Source organism: Corythoichthys intestinalis, chromosome 16 (assembly GCF_030265065.1).
Source record: "Corythoichthys intestinalis isolate RoL2023-P3 chromosome 16, ASM3026506v1, whole genome shotgun sequence".
NCBI lineage: Eukaryota > Metazoa > Chordata > Actinopteri > Syngnathiformes > Syngnathidae > Corythoichthys > Corythoichthys intestinalis.
In genome coordinates this window covers 8,959,499-8,982,296 of record NC_080410.1, presented here as the reverse complement: position 1 = coordinate 8,982,296, position 22,798 = coordinate 8,959,499, and the positions used below count along the sequence as shown (strand labels likewise).

The window sequence follows — 22,798 nt, the reverse complement described above, 5'->3', positions numbered from 1 at the left end:
GGATTATTTCATATTTCACGCAGTGTTTTATGCTCCTGAATGAAATGGACTGCTTCGATGTGTGTGGAAGCGATCGTTTTGTATATTCAATTTTTTAATCCTGCGCCATGAAAATGAGTGACTTACGGCTTCAGTCTCGGGTTTAGGATGGATGCGAATGTGACATCACCCGGGTCAGCATCTCCCAATACAGCATTGCTTAATAGCATGCAGATGGACCTGCGGATTCAGCTGATTTTGCAAATTAATTTGTTTATTTTTTGCAACACGCCATTCTGCAGAAAATTGTTGCTGCACCAGGGAGAGAAGCGAGAGCCTTTTTGGGTTTCAAAAGGTTCCCCTTCACCGCGGAAATTGGCCAAAACTAACCCTACTACTGTGGGACCATTGGACTTAAGATGACGTGAGTAAACAGCTATTTTGTATTGGAGGTGGATTGCATTTTGTGGCTGATTGTCCACCGAAAATGCCACTTGGCCAACGACCGGCGGCTTGTCGCCGGGGAAGGGAAATGACTAAAACCTGACTCACTACGGTGGCATAAAATATCGTTCGGGAGGTGCGACAGTAAAGGTGAAGTCGACAGTTTTGACCATTATGGAGTAATTTTGCCATGGCGTACTGATAAAATGCATTTTTATGATTTCATATTCCATTCAGCACAAGACTGTTATTTGTCATGACCATACCATTTATGTAGCAATTGGGGGAAAATACCTCGATAAAAAGAATATCCTGTAAAAATATTGGAGAAGAGAGACTGAAACAATGACATTTTGCGGCTCTCTTCATCACATTTTCCTCGTTCTGAATAATTCCCCCTCATTGGGTTGAATTCTAAATCAGATGAAACCATGACCCTGCCGACGTCATCCTTCTGTTGGGGACGCTAGACCAGTGTTTTTCAACCCGTGTGCCGCGGCGCATCAGTGTGCCGTGAGAGATCGTCAGGTGTGCCGCGAGAAATTAACGAATAACGCATTTTTTTGCAGTAGGAAGGAAGGCGTAGGTAAAAAGTTCTAGGTCGTGTGCAAATAAGCGAGGTATTGCTTATGTCGTGTTCGAAAACGGCTCGGATTTCTAGCCATCAGCCACCTTGCGACAGTGTGGACCCCAGCACATCTACTTTACATCATCTGATTAGATTTGTTGAGTGTCAATATACACAAAAATGTCCTTTCCATTTTATCCATATTTGACCATCCATATGTGACAACAGTCAACCTCTTTTATTCCAACACATTGTGGAGGAATGAAAGGAGGCTGATGGCTAGAAATCTAAGCAGTTCATGTGGCACGAGCAGCTATCCAAACAGCGCCATGGTGCCAAGCAAGCTTAAACGTCATCACCAAACGAAACACCTGTTGCTTCAAAACATGTCGATGGACTATTTTGTTCGCCTTTGTCAAAACACAGAGAAACAGGCAACTTTTTCAGATAAACTACAAAGATAAATGAGAAATCCCTCATAGACAGTTAGCTTGTTGCTGAACTTGTTGCTAAATTCAAAAAGTCCCACACTGTGACAGGGACATTAATACTACCTGTCTGCAAAGCCATTGTCAGCGAGATGCTCGGTGCTGACGTGGTTAAAGACATTGTTAAAGTCCCCCTGTCTGATCATTTTTAGCTTTTCAAGCCTAACTGCAATAGAAAATAAAAACGGAGAGCGACTGAGAGCTGTTGAAGAGGATTCCTGTCAGGATATTGGCATTGTGCAAGGCCGGCCCAGCCTATACGCAGACTATGCAGCTGCTTAGTGTCCCTGACCACTAGGGGGCCCCCAATCTGGCAACCTCATTTTATAAGTTGTTAATAGAGCATCGTGAATAATGTGGCGACCATTGCAGTTTATCTATGCAAACATCTGTTTACTACAGTTTGCTTTATTTGACTTAAGTGAGTTTTGATACTTGATTACAAGCTTAAAAAATAAAGTTCTTCCATAACTTCTTTCTTTTCCTCTTTTAGAAAAAGGTTTGGCGCCATCTACTGTAAGTACTGACAATCATTTGGGGTGAGCAGTTCGAAGTATGCAGTGCAACAAAATCTGATTAATATACAAAATATGGATGTATGGGTTGGTTTGTATGTATGGGTTTCACATTACACTGTGACGAAATGGTGGGCCAAAAATTTGGCCCCTTGGCATTATTTTGCTTAGGTCCCCCAAATGGCCTGGGCCGGCCCTGGCATTGTGTTCATCTAAAGAGACTAAAGTTTCACACTTAGTAAGTATAACTACTCATACATCATTTTATGATTAAATATACTAAAAGTAATTTTGGAACATTTTTGGTTTGTGGTGTGCCGCAAAATTTTTTCCAATGTATAAACTAGTGTTGCACCTGTGACATATTTATGTCACACTGCTGTTGCCATAGTGTGCACTTCCTGTGGGTGTGGTATTACAGTATAAAAAGGAATCTCTGTTATGTCTTTGTGACATATATGATGAGAAGCACACTGAATAAAGAAGTGTTGTTCCATTCAAGTCTCGGCCTTACATGTACTTAGATCAGGGAAGTACATAACAGCACCGATACCATTTTTTGGCCCCGATACCGATACCTGGCTGTGCAGTATCGGCCGATACCGATACCATACCGATACCACCCCGTTATATATATATATATATATACATAAATATATATATATATATATATATTTTTTTTTTTTTTTCCCAAAGAGCTACATAATTGGATGTGAAATCATTCTATCAAGGCTTTGTCAGGCTGTTGCTTACCTTTGCAAAATAGGAAAAAGACTACCGGTAGTACAGGGTGAATAGTCTACTAGACCCTAGTAGACAATAGTTGAATAAAGCTTTGGCTCTCAAAGGCCAAAATAGTGCTACATTTGTGAAATTAATAAAACATGTATAATGCTAGCCCAACAGTAAGAAAGTAAAAATAAATTCATAACAATAAACTCTGAATGAACTGAATAAACATTTTTTAAACCTCTCAAAGGCCAAACAGTGCAACTTTCATGAAATTATTGTCACATTCTGCTGCTGGTTAGACTGTGTTTTGTTGCTGGGCTGGTCGTGGGGACGTTCCTGACGTCGCACCTGAATCCAATGCAGGCTCATCAGCGCAGTATTTAAACACGGGTGGTCTCAAAGATATTTGCCTTGCTGATCACCATTTGACATCTCGCACTAGAGTCTCACTACATTTGCTTGTTACGCCCCTGCATTGGTTTTTTTTTTCTGTTAGTGTGCTGCTCTCGTTTGTAACCTCTACCATGTGCAGGTATTTGAGTATTTATATTTTGGCTTTTTGGCTCGCTGTCTATCGTCTTAGTTAACCTTCGAGTTTGTAGTATTGAGCTCCGTCGACCTGCTGTCACGGGGTCCTTTTGTTATTTCTTCTATCCCGCGATCGCGTGTTATTATTTTTTTTTTTGCAATCATTAAACCCTTGTATGTATCCCCCGCTTGTTGTTCCAACTTCGAGTTCCAACTTTGTTTCCGCATTTGCGGACGCTAACAATTATAAGTAATAATAATTGACCACAGCATCCCGTCTCTCTATTAGCCTCCTTTTTTCGGGAGGGGGGAGTCCCTTATTTATATTTCTGAAAGGTGGCAACCCTACTTTGGAAACAGTTCCCAAATTACTGCAGCATTTCTTTCAGTAAAACACAATAAAAGTAAAGTAGACGTACGTAGTGAACTGACCAGAGATTGTTGCTCCGATCCAGCGCCCTTCTTCTGGATAGCAGTCCTGCTCTTGCAGGCTCAAACTCGTTGTGTTCGTTCACATTTCATCTTCAAATGTTTTATCAGGTTCGAGGTATTGAAGTTTGGCCGATTTAACTCCACATCTGGAAACTTTCAGGCAGCAAATCTTGCATGCAGCCATTGATTTTAATCGACGGGATTTCTATTTTGAAATACTTCCCGACCGCCGCCATTTCCCCTGGTTTCTCCATATGGAAAAGCGGCCATGTCATTGGTTAGGAGTGGCTATTGGCCCGCTCTCATTGGTCTGGAGCAGGCCAATAGCAATAGCTACTTGGTGTTCACGTGTCATCACACAACACAGAGACGGAGTGTAGTGAGCGCCAGGAGGAAAAAAAGGCTGCGGTCAAATGTTACAATAATGGACCGGTAAATGGTATCGGCGCCGTCTTTGTTGGTACTTGCCGATACCGATACCACCATTTTGGGCTGGATCGGCGCCCCCTGCCGATACTAGGATCGGTGCATCTTTAGTATAAACGTGCCGTGACCAGTGTTGTTAATAACGGCGTTAGAATATAACGGCGTTACCAACAGTGTTATTTTCTTCAGTAGTGAGTAATTTGATTAATTACTTTTTTCATCTTGGCAACGCCATTACCGTTACTGAGGCGGGAAAGGCGGGAGTTACTATGTTGGTTAAATGACGCGAGAAAAGTCTGAGAGAGACGGACTCACGGAGACGAGAGAGCTGAGCAGGAGTGGAGAGGAGGCAAGGGAATTGTGACGGCGTTCCAAACGCGATGCTAAGTGGCTCCAGTAATACTTGACTGTAGCCGATAGCCTACAAACTACGCCCACATGATGCTACGGTAGATATAACATAATATAGAACTAGATGCAAATGACAGACACGGCGGCATTAGCAACATGTATAAAGATATAGATGCGTTAGTAAACAGCCGCCATCTTAAAGCAGTAGACCTCTCAGAAGGGGTCTGTTCCTTCATAGCGATAGTGTTTTTATCTAAAATGCTCCTAAATCGGCAAAATCTTGACTTAAATCTATCTTTAAATGATGAAACAGTTTTAAAACTTACACATGTCGAAAGTTGACAGAAGGGAACTAATGCAATAACGGGAGCAATTTTAACAACTTTAACGGTTGATTCAAGACATTAAATGACTTCCAAACATAGCAAAGGTTACTATCTAGTTATCGCAATATCCACAATACCCCTGTGTCTAGTTAAGTTTAGGGTGAAGAATTGGGCAAGGGACAATTATCCCAAAAACCCTTTAAACTTCACATTGTGTGACCTGTTTTTTTTTTTTTTTAGATTAAAAAAAAAAAACTGAAAATTATCACCAGTTAATTTGCCAAGTAAGTAATTACTCTTACATGCAGGCAACTGAGTTACTAACGCAATTACTTTTTGGGAGAAGTAATTTGTAATTTTGTATATTGTAAACTATTATATTGTGTTAATGTACATAGTCCATAATAGTCCAGTCAAAATTTTGAGTTCCCCAGCTACTACAATCTGACATTATACTGGCGAATGGGGTGGCCAGTGGGGTAGCCAACAAATTAATTGGGGGAAGCCGTGGCCAGGCCTCGCCACCCCCTGGTGGCAGCATTATTCCACATCGCACAAAATATACTGCGACTCATGTCAATAAACCAGAGAAGTATTCCGCGCTTGATGGCAATACGTTGGTACCAGGGAATTATCAGAATTATTAGTTTTGTATCAAATTTTATTTGGGATTTCATTATTAATTAATTAGCATTACTTAATTATTTGGCATTTCATTAGTAATTAATTTTTTTGTGTATACCTTACAATCTGTAAACTATTTGATGTTTGAATACATTTAACCTATTTGAAGTTTAGTTTCAGTCCCTCCCAACGCCATTTGATTGGCAGACCATTACTTTCGTTAAAAGCAAAATAGAAAAGGCAAGCAAAATAGAAACATCAATGACAAAAATTGTCATTCTTTTTTCCTTTTCTTTACTAACAAAAGTTAAAGTCAATAAAAAAAAGTAACTTTACTCTTTATTTATTCACTTATTTCTCTTTATTTTTATTTATTTATTTGTTTTGGCACTCCTGTGATTCCACACGTCCTGCCATAACTGCCACATACAGTCTAATTTTTTATTTTTATTTATTAACAACAATGATAAATTTTACAACTCCAAAGGCAGTTTGGTATCACATTCCAACATCGTGCTGGAGCCTCCATTCATTTTCTTCTCTGGTGGTAAATAGACCGCAGCCAACTGTATTTAAGCTTCATTATTACCACCGCATGGACATATTTTCCGTGTACCACTGCAATGCATTGTGGGATACAGGGAGCTCCGGAGTGACCATCGTTTTTCACTCGATCGCTGAGCCCTCTGAGGGTCCATGAGATGGCGGCAGGGATTCCCCCGGGGGGCGGCGGCTAGGGCAAGTGAGCGAGGGCTCATTTAAACCGCGATTGAAACACAGCCCGTGTGCCTACTGTTAACGCTAAAAAGGAAGTGACGTTATTGTGCGCACGCGCAGTAGCAAACTAGTGATACGGTAGCCCATCACTATCAGGTGGTGAGTAGTGAAACTCACTATTCTGCGACGTCATCCACCAGTCGTTGTGGATTCGTTCAAAAGGTAACGTCTCAAATGTCTGTGGGCAAAACTGTCTAAATTCATTTGTGGAATAAGCTAATCTAAGTTTACTGGCTTCGTTTAGTCAGAGTTGGGGTGTCATTGAGTGATATCACTGTTGCTTTGTTGTTGGATATCTTACTTTTTTTTTTTTTTTTTTTTTTTTGTTGTTGTGCAAACTCTATGAGCGAAGCCTTTCAGCAGTGCTGTGCTGTGTTGCTAAATGCTAATGCAATGCTATCCTTCTAGGTTTTTCTGTTGGCCAGTACCATCTTGCCTTCTTTCATCGCCCCATACTGCAAATGCAAAGGTAGGTTGCAGGTAGTGATGAGTTTACGAGGCACCGAGAGTGGGCTCGGTACATTAGCTGATATGTACCGATGCATGTCGGTACAGTGTTACTATTAACCCTTTAAGGTCTGGGCCTATTTTGTCTTATTTTGCATGCCTTTGAAGTTGCCTTTATATTTCAAAGAAAGAATTGTTTACGATGGCCTGGTTTGGTCCCTTTTTTTGTGACACCTTGAACTTCATGTCCAAACTGTTGTTTCCTTCACTGACCAATTATAAATCATCATTTTGGGCCCAAAAAGACCAAAAATTCCAAAATCGTTTTGTTAAAATTTTTAATATTGATGTCCAATTGACAACCAAACATGCGTAACGAACCGTTTTGAAACTTTGTAATATTTATTCAACATGTTAGGATGAACATTCAACCAAAAAAACTTAGAATAAATAGTCTTATATTTGACAATTCAACATAAACAACAGGTATAGCCATAGGCGTTTTTTGCCTTTATACATGCTCTAGTCAAAACAGGTTATATACAGCAGACCAAACAGTGAAGAACAGTGAAAAAATATACCATCTAACACAAAAAGTGTTTAGAGGCCATCTCTATATGAGTTTAGGTATTGCAGCCCATCACCTGATGAAAACTATGTACACACAATCAAGCTTCTTGAACACACATTTATATACACAAATTGAGAAGACTGATTGTGGGAAAAAAATATATGTATAACATTGGGAAAAAAAGTATTTTCAAAAATATTTACAATAAATAAGTTAAATTTTTTTCAGGCATGCCACTCCGAAAAGCAGTTTCGTCCTGGAATTAGACACAGGGCGACATCACACAGCCCACACTTCCATGGGGTGTCGGTCCTCTTTCCACCCTTCCATTTTCATTTCACTTTACTTTCATTGTCACTATAAATGTACATGGAAAAAAAAGTCAGTATTTATGAAAATAATAAAGTATAAAATAAAAATATATACAGAAAAAAATAATAATGGAAATCTATATGTATGACAATAGAAAGAATACCATAGCTGAATATGTGCTACATCCCTAATCTTCATATAGAAGGAAGACCACAAATTATACTTTGATCCGATATGCACATTTTATTATTATATACACAAACACACACTTATATTGCATCAAAATTAACTTTGTCTTGCAATATCAAAAGAAACTTTCAAAAGAAACTTTTTCAGCAGCATAAAAAAAAAAAAAAAGTGGGTTGGCTTACCTCTGCTCGTCGATGGCGTCACCCACGTGTTCAAATCCGTCACTATCTTCACTCGAGGACTCTTCCGAAGAAGACGATGATGACGAATTTGGACCATCCTCTTCCTCACGTTGATCAAAAAGCACAATTGCTTGCGCTAAATTTAGTTATCCGTTCATTCTCAAAGTCACACAAAGTCGCTCGCTCGCTCGATTCAAACGGCCGTCAGTCGCCACCTCACTGCTTCAGAACACTCCTCCCTCTCGTTCGGTGGAACCTCGCACGGCAGTTATATTTATTTAAAAAAAAAACAAAAAAAAAACGCATGTTGTGCTTTCACTGTGACTTCGAAAGGGTTCGTTTGATTTGTGTTTTTTTCATGGAGCTTCTGTTTTGAAAAAGGACAAGAAATGATGGAAATATAGACATAAACAAATTATCCATGCAGCGTTTTAATGTTTTTTGAGAGGACAATAAAACTATAAAACTTAAATGACAATATCTCACGTTTTAGTTGGTCGATTGACTTCAAATAACAACGAGAGTAAACCGCAACTTCCGCACTTTAAAACGAGACCAACCAACGGCATGTGGGTGACGTAATTAAAACGCGAGGGCGCTTCAAAGACGACGTGCGCTGAGGACGCGCCGGCGCGTCCTTCGACTCTCAAGGGTTAACTAACGGTGACATCTGACGGATTTTAATATTTTTGCAAGTAACATTGTTATGTGACAGGCTAATTTAGTGCCTTCTAAAATTATTAAGGCCAATGAGGTATTCATATCTTGATATATTGTAAATGTATGGCTGATACATGAATATATGGCGGAAAACACAGACAAGGCTGAAAAAGCAGTTTCTGCTCTTGCACCCCTCTTTAAAATAAACTGCTGTTTATTGATAGAACAATATGTCTACAGTATATGCTGTCAAAGCAGTTTCATGGGGCATTAAGCCCCCAAACTATTTTTAATGTGTCCGTTTTACCTTGAAGACCCCTGTTTACAAACACAGCGCAAATGCTTTTGTTTCTACCCAGCCATAAAAAGAAGCTAAGTAATTATATTTATTATTTTAAATGTCTGTCATTTTAACTTAGAATCATTAATTGATGTCTAATATTTAGTTTTATAAAAAAAAAAAAAAAAATAGAAAAAAACGACTTTAAAAACTGATTCACTCGCATATTTTTAACTTTTAAACAAATTACATCACAATATAAAAAATTGGCGTCTGTAAAAAAGTCACGGATATTTACCTCATAACTATCGCTTAATTGTATTTTTTTTGTTATTGTCGCATTTTCCCCAATATTTTAGATGATAAACAATTGATCCAAACAAAAAAAAGAATGTTTAAAAGGGTAAATATATGAAAATGAAAATCTTGATTACTCTTTGATGTCTGCGATTTCTGCATTGCGACCCTTGTTATATTACCATTTTTCACCCATAAAATCCCCCAAAAATCTAGCTGTGGCCATTCACAGCTGTGTCTTGACACTCGGTGATACATGCTACATGGAGTTTTTGAATCGAAAAGAGGCAAGTACGTGATAATATCGTTAAAATCATGGCGTCTTTATTAATGCTCTCGCGTGCTCTCACCTCGAGTTAGGGTTAACCTAGTGGTAGAAGAACTATCTCTTGAAGTGCAGCTTGTTTGGCGACAGTTTCGAGTGCAAATTCTTTCATCTATTTTTCTTCAAAGAATGAACCGGCCTCATCCCCAGTCAGATTCTTCAGGAATCTGTGTTGAGAAGGTCAAGTTTCCCCTGTCTGAAGTAAGTCACACCATTCTATTATACAATTGTGTTTTCATAAATTATTGGTGTGAAGAAATGCCCAAACCTTTGACTGTTACTGTGTATGGCAGTGCTGTTTTTTGCCATCTCTTTTAATTTTTGTATTCGTCTTAGTCTTTTCGATGAAAACACTTATTAATCTTAGTCATATTTTAGTCATTTCAAAATGTGTTTGTCTAGTTTTAGTCAAAAAATGTCTCAAAATGTTTTCGTCTGTAAAATTCAAAAGTTTTAGTCCATGAATAAATAAAAGGTTTCAAACAATTTCAGATGAACGTTGACGAACACATAATTGTTGAGTCTACAAGGACATCACCATCTTCGTGATGATCATACACACTCAGAAGGAAAACAGTATATTATTATCAATTGCCTAAACTTACCTGGACGCCACAAACTTTGTAATGTATGTATTAAAAGTTTTCCAAGAGTTTAGGACGACACGACGCTATGGTAACAATACAAGTTACATTTAGCGTGATGATCACTCAGCACAGACTTTTAACGCCTAAAGGAACATGGCATATCTAGCCAAGATGAGAAAACAAAACTTGCCAAGCAGCACCTGACTTGTGTTTCATAAAATGCAAGTCTGGAGCTGGGAGACGGAGTACACCGAGTAAGGGTATGTGTGTGCGTGGCGACACAATTTTTAGCCAATTTTAATCAAAAGTGTTGGTGGTTTGACCTCAAATTGACCTATAAAAGAATTGTAATAATCTCAAAAACGATAGCTGCACAAACGAAACTTTTTACAGCACAAACATAAAACAAACGATTGACATCATTTCTATATAAATTTGCGTCTGATGAGGGGCCAACTTCACAGAGGTGGGTGCAGCACGTCACCTGAGTGACACGACCAAACACTGCTACGATTCGTGCTAACTACACATAGGTTAAGAAAATTTCACACATGGTGAACTCATGATGGAAACTTTGGCGAATTTTCATCTTGTTCTTGTCTCGTCAGACGAAAACGGGCATTCGTCTCGTTATGTTTTGGTCCCCAAGACACGTTTTCAACTCGTCATCGTCATGAAAAAAATGTTCATTGACAAAATATTTTTTGTTAACAATAATAATAATAATACATTTTATTTCTAGAGCGCTTTTCAAAACACACAAAGACGCTTCACAAGAGACATGGAATAATAGTACGATAAAAAGGATAAAAGAATAAAAGGATAAAAAATTAAAAGCACAATAAAAAGCAAAAATATAACAGAGCTAGGGGTTATGGTGGGTAAGAAAGAGTGAACAGGTGTGTTTTCAGTCCAAATTTGAAAAGTGATAGAGTAGATATGCTGCGAAGATCAGTGGGTAGGGAGTTCCAGAGCTGGGGGGTGCAATGACTAAAAGCTCTAGAACCAAAGGTGGAGAGGCGGACACGGGGGACGGAGAGGGGAAGAATAGTGGTAGAGCTAAGTGAACGGGTTGGATTGTTTAGACGGAGAAGATCGCGAAGGTAGGGAGGGGCCAGGGCATGGAGTATTTTGAAGATGATTCTTTGTTTTACGGGAAGCCAGTGAAGTTGACGGAGGATGGGGGTGATGTGGTGTGTTGCGGGGGTTCGAGTGATGAGGCATGCTGCTGAGTTCTGGAGGAGCTGCAGTTTCTGGAGGGACTTGTTAGGGAGACCAAAGAGCAGTGAGTTGCAATAATTGAGCCGGGAGGTTATTAGATTAGAGACCAGGGTGGAAGCGGTATGGCGGGTGAGAGAAGGGAGGAGACGAGAAATGTTGCGAAAGTGGAAATAGGCTGATCTGGTGATGCTGTTGATATGTGACCGGAAGGAAAGTGTGCTGTCGAGGATGACAGCCAGACTCTTAACTTGAGACGAAGGAGAGATCGGTAAATTGTTGATGGTAATAGAGAAATTATGGACATTAGAGAGCGTTGCGGTGGTTCCAACTAAGAGGACTTCTGTTTTGGAGCTGTTAAGTAGGAGGAAGTTGGAGGACAACCAGGACTTAATGTCATCTAAGCAGAGGGTGAGGGAGGAAGATGGGAGGGAGGCGGTTGGTTTTGAGGATATGTAGAGCTGGGTGTCATCCGCGTAGCAGTGAAAGTGAATGTTGTGTTTGCGGAAGATGGAACCGAGGGGGAGAATGTAGATGATGAAGAGGAGCGGCCCCAGGACAGAGCCCTGGGGCACGCCAGCGGAAACAGGGAGGGAACTGGATTTATGGGGGCCAAGTTTGATGAATTGTGTGCGGTTGGACAGGTAGGAAGTGAACCAGGAAAGGGGTGTGTGGGTGATACCAATGGAGGAGAGTCGGTCGAGAAGGATTGTATGGGGAATTGTGTCGAAGGCGGCAGTGAGGTCAAGGAGGACGAGAATTGATAATAAACCGGAGTCGGATGCTATGAGAAGGTCGTTTGTAATTCTAAGTAAGGCTGTTTCGGTGCTTTGGAGGGGGCGGAAACCGATTGAAAGTGCTCGTAAATGTCATTGGGAATTAGGTGGTTATGGAGTTGGGATGCAACGGTTTTTTCAAGAATTTTGGAAATGAATGGTAGGTTGGAGATGGGGCGAAGGTTATTGAAATTGGTGGGATCCAGGTTGGGTTTCTTTAGAATGGGTGTGATGGAAGCAGTTTTGAGGGATGGGGGGACCGTACCGGATGTAAGTGAAGAGTGAATGATAGTAGTGATGAGGGGGCTTTTGAGGGAAGACAAGTTTTGATGAGGGCAGTGGGAAGAGGATCAAGGTGACAGGTGGTGGGTTTGGATTTGGTGATGATGTCAGAGATAGCCGGGATTGAAGGAAGGGTAAATGAGGAGTGGGTGATAATGAGAGGAACATGAAAGGGAACAGGGTCAGTCCCAGAAACTGCAGCTCCGTAGTGAGTCAGGGATTGGTGAATGTCAGTGATTTTCGTGGAGAAGAATGTCAGGATGGCTTCACAAAAATTAGCAGAACATATGTGACGAGGGAGTGGATCGGGAGGCTTAGTGAGTTTGGCTAGAAGTGTGTACAGGCTTTTAGAGTTGTGTTGATTAGCTGAAATGAGACTGGAATAGTAAGTTGATTTGGCTGCATTGATTTGGTCCTTGTATAAAGTGAGTTCTGAACAGTACATTTCTTTGTGTATTGATAGTCCAGTTTTCTTGTACAGACGTTCGAGCTGACGGTTTCATGACTTGAACAGGAGGAGAGCAGGGGTGAACCAGGGCGCGGATTGGGTGAAGGAAACAGAACGGGTTTTTAGGGGGGCGTGGTAGTTCAGGAGTGAGTGGAGATGGGTATTGTAATGGGACACTAAATCGGCAGGTTAACTGGTCGAGTTTGTGGGGGGAAGGTTGTCAATGTCACAAGAGAGTGCTTGGGTGTTAATGGTCTCGGTCTTGCGAAATAAAATTGATCTGGGGAGGACAATCTTTGAAAAAGGGATTTTGAGAGTAGAGCTGTCCCGACTAGTCGACATAGTCGACGTCATCGATGAGGTAAATCCGTCGACGAGCACAACATCCCATCGACGGTTAATGAAGGGTTAAAAAAAATGTATGCGTGGAAAGTTCAGAATGTCGGATGCTTGGTATGCAAGCGGGAATAGCGGCACAAAGCCGAAAAAAAGCGCACCAGAGAGTCAAAAGCATTGACTTATTTTTAAAGAAACAAAGGAGGGTACACTGTTGTGTTCTGTCTCTTCAATGCCAAGCTTGGCTGCACGTCAGCCGTGAATGATAACGACAGGAGATTGTAAGTCCATCTAACTAACTAATAAATGTTTTATTAAAGTTGCTAAGCCTGTCGCGATATGCAATGAGTCCATTTATCGCATGGTAAATAAAAATGAGGGCGGTCATTTTCACGGCTGGGTTTTATTGTTGCGCGCGCGCATCCATTTGTGCGTGCGTACTGATGGCATATGAGACTCCAGTTCTTTTCTCTCATCAACACGCTGTAGAATTAAAGTTCAGACATACAAAATAAGGAAATACATCTATATTAAACACGATATACGTTAGCATTGCTACATTGAGGTGAATGGGGAAAAAAGACGACCTACTTTAGCCGGCTATAAAACAGGCAGCCTTCTCCAAAACTTGCAGTTAAAAGGTGACACTTCAAACACGAAAAATCGCTGCTTAACAGCATTTGCAAAAGGAAAAAAATCTATTACTGACACCACATGCAATCACAAAAAGTGCTTTTTTTGCGGAGTGTAAAGCTTAAATTAGCGGTTTAGTGAACGTACTTCCGGTGAGCATTTCAAAATAAAAGCATGTCATGTTCGTCATATAAATAATGATTTCTGGAGTTAATCCCACATACTTCAGATTCTACACTAAGAATACCTTTATAATGACACACTTTCTGAAAAGTCTGATTGGCAATGAATAATTATTATCATACTATTATATATAGTACGACAGTATACTATAATGTGAATGCTAGGTATTTTTTTAAGAATTGCTTTGAATCATGTTGGAAAGGTGAAGTCAGTGTTCTGAATCTGTTTACATTCCATTCTTTTGCACAAGTTAATTCTATCAGCATTTAAAGTCATTGCTTATTTGTGATTCATTATTGTTATTTGTTTATTTGTACTTCATTAAAGAATTTAAGTGTTCCAAAATGTTTTTGTGAATTGATAAGCATCAACAAAAATTTCATTGCTAAATTAGTAAAAAAAAAAAAAAAAAAAAAAAAAAAAAACAATTTTTTCATTTTTTTTTTTTTAATTATAAGATTAGTCGACCAATCGTAAAAATAGTTGGCTGACGAATCGGGAGAAAATTAATCGTTTGGGACAGCCCTACTTGAGAGTGAAAGTAACTAGGGAGTGGTCAGAGTATAGTAATGGGTGGGCCTGCAGTCAAAAGGGGTGGAGCAGAGCAGCAAACCAAGTCCAAAATATGTCCTTTGTTGTGAGTGGGAAAGTTGATGCATTGTGTTAAACCGAGGCTGTCAAGGCAGGAGATGAAATCTTTTGTGAAGGTATTATTTTGATTGTCAAGATGAATGTTGAAGTCGCCAAGGATGATAATAGTTTGACAGAGGGAAGAAAGATGGATGACCAGTTGTGAAAAATCAATTAGAAAATCCTTGTTTGGTTTAGGCGGCCGATATATAGTGGTAATTGTTGTGGGAGAACGACCAGGCAAGAGTGAAGCGGAGTATTCAAAAGAAGTGAGAATGGGGCTATCAGGTACAGGTAGCAACCTCGTTATCACGGTAGATGGATGCAATACTGCCACCACGACTAGAGTTGCGTGGTTGACACGTGTAGGTGAATCCAGGTGGAGTAGACTGATTCAGTGGGGTGAAATCCTTGGGCTGCTGCCATGTTTCAGTTAGAGAGAGAATATCCAGTTTATGGTCACTTATGAGGTCGTGAATAAGATGGTCTTTATTTGAGAGAGAGCGAATGTTGAGCAGGCCGAATTTAATACTGGTGTCAGTGTGCTTATGAGGAAGGATCGGAGGCATTAATTTAATATGGAATAGGTTGTTGATGTTTGCGCTTGTGCGGGTAGGATGCGAACGCATGGGTCTTACACTAACAATGGTTGGAATTGGAAAAACAATAGTGTGGGAGTGTAATGGCGAAAAGTTCCAGGTGGGGGAGCTAGGGCCAGTGGTATGCTGTGACGGTGCAGCAAAAGAGAGAGAGGGAGAAAGCGAAGGCAATGGGGTCGGAGAGGGAGGGGCAGGGGCAGCAGCGCATTGAGAGGAGGGAGGAGGAGAGCGAGGGGGAGAAAAGCCGCAAAAATGGGTGGGGCAGTGGAGCACACAGTTGGCCAATTTTCATGCATGGTCAGGATGGCATTTCTGATTAGCGGTCTGAACGAGGTAGTGAAAATTCGCTGCGAGCACGCCGGTGCCCAGCGTACTCAAATGTAGGCCATCGGAATGATAAAAGAGGGACGGTTTTGAAATGTATTAAAATTGTCAATAAAAATAAAGTCATAAAAAGTGCAAGCGGCTAGCAGCCATGTGTGCAGCTGTAAAAGTCTGTTGAAACGCTGCACGCCGAGTCCAAGAGTGGGGATAGGTCCGCTAATATAGATAGATTTACCGCAGTTTTTAAGGTTATTGAACAGCTCGATAGTCTCGCCGGAGCGAATCGAACGCGCCCCGATCTGTGTCATTGCTTCCGATGTGCAGGATGAGGCGACTAATGGATTGGGGGAGACTACGAGTTAAGTTTGGTATGACTTCGTTTATTTTTGCGATACTAGCGCCAGGTTAGCAGTAAGTCGTGGAGTTAAGAAAACGGGTATGTTTAATAAGAGAGTCTCCAATGATAGCAGTGGTTGGCGGAAAAAGTGTGCGGGGTCGAGAGGGAGGCGAGCGCTGTTTCTCCAGGTGGGGTACCCGTTGTTGGGGCGAGGAGATGTCGCGTCAGAGGACGTTATCAACTGAGTGTTGTGAGGGTTTGGAGGTTGGTCAATAATATTGGAGGTAGGATTTTCAGTGCGGCGTGGAGAACGGCAGATTGGAGTAATGGAAAGAGGGGGGAAATCGACAGAACTGAGGATGTCGAATCTATTGTTTAGTTCAATCGTGGGTGCAGGACGGTTTGGTTGGACTGGGGACGAAGATTTTTGGGAAGGAGTAGAACTATTTGTGGTTTTATGGTTTGGGTTGCGGATAAGTGTGGGCTTCTTGGTCGCTCGTTTTGGCCTGGCCCCACGCACTAGCCAAAAGTCGTCGTCTGGGGGTAGAGCAGAGCCGGGTGAGGCAAAGGTAGCCGAGGAGCAGTTGAGACAGGTGGTGGAGTCAGGTGTTTAGGTGGGATGGATGGCGGAGATCACCGGGCCGGAGACGTCGTAGCGGCTTGGCCTCTTGTTGCCGTTGAATAGGGTTGCGGGTCTTACCAAATGCGCTACTGCCCCCCAATGGCCAGTTTTATTGCTTTAAAATTGATTTTCAGCTTTGTGCTTTGGAGCGCAATTGAATCAGAACCCAGAGATGTCTTTTTTTTGGGGGGGGGGGGCGTAAACGACGCATACGTCTTTGGGACACTGAAACAATTAAAAATACAACGTATTTATACGTTTTGGGGAGCAAATGAGTTAAAAGGAAGTGACCCAAAATTTACAGGAAGTGAATGCCACAAAAGAATACAAAGTGACATGTAATCAACAGAAAATGACACATAAGTGTCCCAGTGAGTGACCCGAAATCCATAGGAAGTAGCCTTAAAATACCCCAAAATGAAAAAGGGCCCATAACCAGGTGACCTGGCAATGCCCAAAAATCAACTAGAAATGATCCAAAATGTACAGGAAGTGACCTGTACATACCCGAAAATTTAAAAGGAATTGACCCAATGTACACATTGAAGGCGCTCTAACATTATCAGTTTTGACAAAATTTGAGAAAAACAACACTATACATTTGCAAATAGCACAATTCACGGAACACCCACAAAAATCGCCATTGGTGGTCGTCATTTTTGTAAGAAAAAAAAAAAAAACTCAGTTTGTAATTGCCTCCTGATTAACAGGAAATGACCCAACAGTACAGGAATTGACCCAGGAATGCCCCCAAATTATTAAAAAATGACCCAAAGCAACTGAAATTGTACCTTTATTTGCTGCTCTCAGTCAAAATGTATTGGACGTATGCGCCGTCAGTGTCAGCCAATGAGTTAACAAGGAAGTGAGCCGAAATTGCCCCAAATTAAATAGGAAGTGATGGAAAAGTACATGACGTGACCATTGGGAGAGCAAAGCATCCTCATGCAATTTCTCCAAAAATTGCATTTTCTAGTTTTTATTGTTTTTATTATCATCATCAGTTGTATTATGAGTGCAACATTTATGTACAGCTTAGGATGCTGGTGAAGGAGGAGGTCAAGAATGCAGTGAAACAGAATAATACCAAGCTGCAGGTTTTAGCCGAAACTGTTCAACAGCTTCAACGTGACATGGATTATGAAGGCTCCATCCAAACACTTGAGGTTGGTAAACTGCTGGCTTAACTGCACTATTTTGCAATTTAATTTATCCAAGACATTCTCAACAGTTTTATTGTGTATCATTGTTTTGAGTGGTTAATGCATTGGCTCATCAAATACTATTCAATTTAATTATATATTTTATTGTGCCCCTGCTCTTCATTACTCCAGTGCCTTAATGTTAAGGTTTACCAGTTGAAATGTATTTCACTTCCAAAATAATACATTTTCTTATGCTTAACTATGCAAAGACTGCATATTAATGATTTCTCACAACAGCAACCATGTACCAAGATGGGAAACAAATATATGTATACATATTAGGGATGTCCCGATCCAGGTTTTTGCACTTCCGATCCGATACCGATATTGTTTTGCACTTCCGATCCGATACCGATACTGTCCGATACTGATACCGGCCTATCTGAGCATGTGTTAAAGTTTAAAGTATTTTTATATTTCAATAATCGGAATTTGGATGTTTGTGAATTGTTCTCGAATCTTCCACGGCCGAATCGCTCAAAGATGTAATGACGGCTGGGTGTGTTGTACTGTGGTTCTAAGTGTTGGATGATGTGTCTTTACTCATGAGACATAATGGTTCGTCATCCAGAATGAATTCTTCGGCAATGACTCTTGTTTTTCCCTGGGCTTTGGGACTGTCGAGTGCCAGTTTGTCACGCATAGCAAAAGTTTCTGGCAGTGTTAGTTGCGTAGGACCTTTATTTTTGTTTTTGGTTTTCTTAACATACTTCTTATATTGTTTGTGGTGGTATTTCGCTAAATGCTTGATTAGGTTGGTTGTATTAAAACTTGTTACAGCTTAACCACCACGCTTGACTTTATTGTGGCATATGTTGCACTCTGCCTCTTCTTCTTTGTCGTCCTTTAAGGTGAAATGATCCCACACAGCTGACATTTTTACCGATAGCCTTTCGGTAAATTGGGAGACGGTAATGTAAATGTAGTGTGTTGAAGGTGTGCCGTAAAATGCGGACCGGATTTTAGGGAAACCGAAGCAAAAAACTGGAATGGCTTATGTAAATCGGTGCGCTGGAAAACCCGGACCGGACTAAGGAAAAAACTGGATCGGAAGTCTGGATCGGAATTTTTCTGTGTTGGCCGATCCGATACCGATGCGCATTTTTTTTGCCCATATCGGCGTCCGATCCGATCCAAATATCGGATCGGGACATCGCTAATATGTATATATGTATATATGTATATATATATATATATATATATATATATAAACAAATAATGCAACGTTGTATTTGCATAAATCTCTGCAAATATTTGCATTTATAATGGTTACCGTAATTTTTGCACTATAAGACGCACCTGACTATAAGCCGCCACCCACCAAATTTGACACGAAAACGTCATTTGTTCATAGATAAGCTGCACTGGACTATAAGCCGCAGCTGTCCCCACTGTATTCTGGGATATTTACACCAAAAGATCTCAACCGGGAACACTTGACAGCGGCATCATAAGACTGTCATAAGACCAAATGAACCACCATAAAGTTTTGAACCAATTGGTTGCAAAGCTTCATTGCCTCAAAAAGCTTAATTCGGCCATCACTGTTGGGGGAGACAGTAAACCTCTGCTGCCACCTGCTGTCAACGCTGTTGTCATCCAACATGCCTCCTAGCATGCATTGCAGCACTAGAGATGTGAATAACAAATCAAAATTGTCTGTGCAAATTATTTCTGCAGTTACTGTTCTAGTTTCATTAATTGCTAGTTATGAAATTTGCTAACACTTTATTTTACTTTATATTATGGTGGTGCCATTAGACTGTCATAAGACATCATAATTATAACATGACACTGCCATGAGCATTAATGAATGCATATGACAGATGTCATTTTGTGTCATCCGGCAAATTATCTCCCTTTTGAATGGATTTAAAAGATCCAAGCTGGACAAAAATGGGAGTTAGTGACATAATTAGCCAGATGACACTTAATGACATCTGTCAGAAGCATTCATTAATGCCCATGATAATGTCATGTCATAATTATCACGGTCTTATGGCAGTCTTATGATGCCTTTGTCAAATAAAGTGTTCCCTATTAATCAACAAATAAGCCACACTGGACTATAAATCGCAAGATTCAAAATGAGGGAAAAAAGTAGCGGCTTATAGTCCCGAAATTATGGTACATTTACAACATTCCTTGGAAATCACAATTCCTCATTAATGGAAATCCATTTGAGAACAGATCCTCCCGGGCTTCTAATTTTGTCCTTAAAGGCTGGTTAGTGACTTCTGATGGAGAACGAGAGGTTAACCAACATGGCAATTACAAAGGCAGATGCCGAAACAGATAAAAAAAATTTAAAAAAAATCAGCCAATTGCCGATGTCTAGAACTAATGCTTATTTATTTATTTATTTATTTATTTATTAAAAAGCATGTCAATTTGTTGGGCAATTTAAACCCTCATTATATAAATGTATAAAAGAAGTTTAAAATTCTTCTTTTTGTAACACTGGCCACTGGGTAGTGAGAAAGCACAATGACCGTATTTTATTGAGCATAAGGTGCCCCTAAAAGTAAAAAAAAATCTCCAAAATTGACGGTGCGCGTAATAGTGCGGTGCGCCTATTGTGTGGACTGAGTACTAAAATGGGTCTGTCTTACTGAGCAATTTTTGAAAAGGCGGACGTAAGTGAGACACGCATGAGAACCTTAAAGGGACAAGGTTGCGTGTGGTTGGGGGCGTGCCCCCAGTAGCTATAAAGTTCGAGTGTGTGCGTTAGGCTAAAGAACATTGGGAAGGGAACCTTTGACTAAAAGTCCGCTAGCCTAATTACTACGAATGCTAACATATTTACGATATTCATAGCAAATTGCCCACACGTAACTCCACAAATTGTAGCTCTAAACATAATGACAAATGCATACACTAACATATATTAGCTGAAGCAACTTAGTCTTCTGTGGGCCAAACCAGAACGCAGCTATCTGCTATTATCCATGTGAAATGTCTGAGTGCTCCTGTATGGAAGCTACTGGTGTCAACAATAATCGTTGCGGCGATGCATCCCGATGCGGGGCATGGATGATTCGATTCGATGCGGGCAACAAGCCGAATCGATTCAGCGCATTTTAAAATATATAAGACTAATAGCCTAGATCTTGAACCCGACCCAACCCAACCCGAATTTCGGGCCGAGTCGGGCCCAAAATGTCAATGATTTACGTTCGGGTCGGGTCGGGCCGGACTTTTTTTTTTTTTTTTTTTAAATAAATATATATTTGTATACTAAAACGATGTATGGATGTTAAACTAAGGAATATTTGTTATAAAAATAAATCAATTGGATAAAACAGAGAGAAGGCGCTTTGGTAATCCCAAACATGAGCCGCAGCAGAGCCAGTGCATTGTTTGCGCACATGAACGCCGTGGCCCCGCCCTCCTTTTAATCTTCCCCTCGCGCTTTGGCCTCTCCGCGAGTCTGCAACTACATCCTCGTATTTCCTTTTTGAATTTTGATATTGAGCAGCAAGAAGTGAAAAGCAAAATAAAGATGGGGGGATTGAAAAGGCAAAAATCCACGAGTGGTGTGTGGAAAGGATTTAAATAAATAGTGGAAGATGCTACAGAAAACCGTGTCGGCCTTGCCGAATGCAACTATTTTGGCGCTTTGCTCTCGTACAAGAGCAGAAAGACTGGCACCTTGACGCTGAGCAGGCATTTTAAAAACTGCACTGGCCTAAAAGATGATATTAGCGGGCCTACAAATGAAACGTAAAATTTTGGGGTTTTTTCGGGCTCGGGCATACGAATAAAAAATGAAATTTCGGGTTTTTTCGGGCTCGGGCCTGCAAGGTAAGTTAATTGCTCGGGCCGGGTCGGGCTGGATTTTTTTAGGCCCGAACTGGGCTCTATTTAAGTACGTTCAAAAATCTTCCCTGCGCAATTCCAGTGATGCAACGGATTTGGTTTCCCCATTTGTATTATTATTCTCAGGTTTACCTGTAGAGGAAGCTACTTTACATTCAAAGCAATGCAGGGGGGACGAGGAACCGAAATCCGCTTCCTCACCGGAGTAACGTCGCAGACATGCGTAGTTGCAATCGACAGAGCAGAGAGATAGGACATAACATAACAATGGCTGAAGCGGAGAAAGAGGGAGTGCTATGGTGAGATAGTGTAAAGCGCTTTGAGCGCCTTGAAAGGTGGAAAAGCGCTATATAAGTGTAACACCATAACACCATATTGTGTGTAAAAAAAAAAAAAAAAAAGAGAAAGCCCTGGTCTCATTAAAAGCACAAATTAAATGCTGTGATGTTTTTTTTTTTTTTTTTTTTTAAATATACTATTTTAATTTGACTTCAACCAGGAGTGACACAAGAGCCAATAAAAAGTTGTTTAATGTCTGACCGCTTGTGTTGCCTCATGATTCACGAAAAATATGCTTTGCTTTAGAATTTTAATGCATCCCAGGCTTTAATGCATCGCGATGCATTGCCGAATCGAACCGAATCGAATCGTGACCCTCTGAATCTAATCGAATGGAATCGTGACCCTCCGAATCGTAATCGAATCGAATCATGAGGGCAGTGCCGATGCACACCTCTATTGGAAGCATTATTGAATGACAGTCCAGCCAGACCCAACACTGCCACCAGAGGGCAATGTATTACCATTAAACAAAATACTTTTTTTTAATAGTTATTTTGAATTTTTAAAGGTGTTAATTCCGATTTACGCAGAAATTCGGGTTGCAACGCCAGCGTAGGAATGGAACTCGTTTGTAACCCGGGGACTACTAACGAAAAGGTTATCAATATGGTCAAACCAAGAATCGATATACAGTATCATTTTAAATAGGTGTCACTGTTTAAAAAAAAAAACAAAACAAAAAAAAAACAGATTGCTACCAAATTCTTCCATTAGAATAGTGTCTACGTTAGCTCACTGGCTGCCACTGATGGCGCTAGACCTCCCAATCAACTTGGTTGAATTGGACGTCTAGCACCGTCAAATGCAGTGAAACCACAGCCTCCACAGTCAGTCTTATCAGGGAGTTAACAGATGTTCCTGTTGATTTTGAGTGACTTCCTATTCCTTTGGGGACATTCTTGAGTCACATCCTTTTCGGTAACCCAAAATCAACAGGAAGTGACCCGTAAATACCCCAACAGGAAAAGGAATTGACCGAAAATCAACTGAAAATGACGTGAAAT

The 22,798-nt window shown here is 40.6% G+C and overlaps 1 protein-coding gene across 5 annotated transcripts in view; it reads left to right on the top strand.

Annotated features, from left to right (window-relative positions):
- Positions 1-6,195: 6,195 nt before the first annotated feature.
- Positions 6,196-22,798, top strand: part of atf7ip2 (activating transcription factor 7 interacting protein 2) — a 35,835-nt gene continuing 19,232 nt past the window's right edge. Inside the window, exons 1-4 of one of the 5 annotated variants that reach the window (XM_057816973.1) lie at positions 6,197-6,352; positions 6,599-6,659; positions 9,582-9,654; positions 17,463-17,594. In XM_057816973.1, the coding sequence (XP_057672956.1) occupies positions 6,652-6,659; positions 9,582-9,654; positions 17,463-17,594 (213 nt within the window). In that variant the 5' untranslated portion in view covers positions 6,197-6,352; positions 6,599-6,651. Of the gene's footprint in view, positions 6,353-6,598; positions 6,660-9,581; positions 9,655-17,462; positions 17,595-22,798 lie in introns of all 5 variants that reach the window. The other 4 variants (XM_057816975.1, XM_057816972.1, XM_057816976.1 and 1 more) reach the window with 4 other exon arrangements.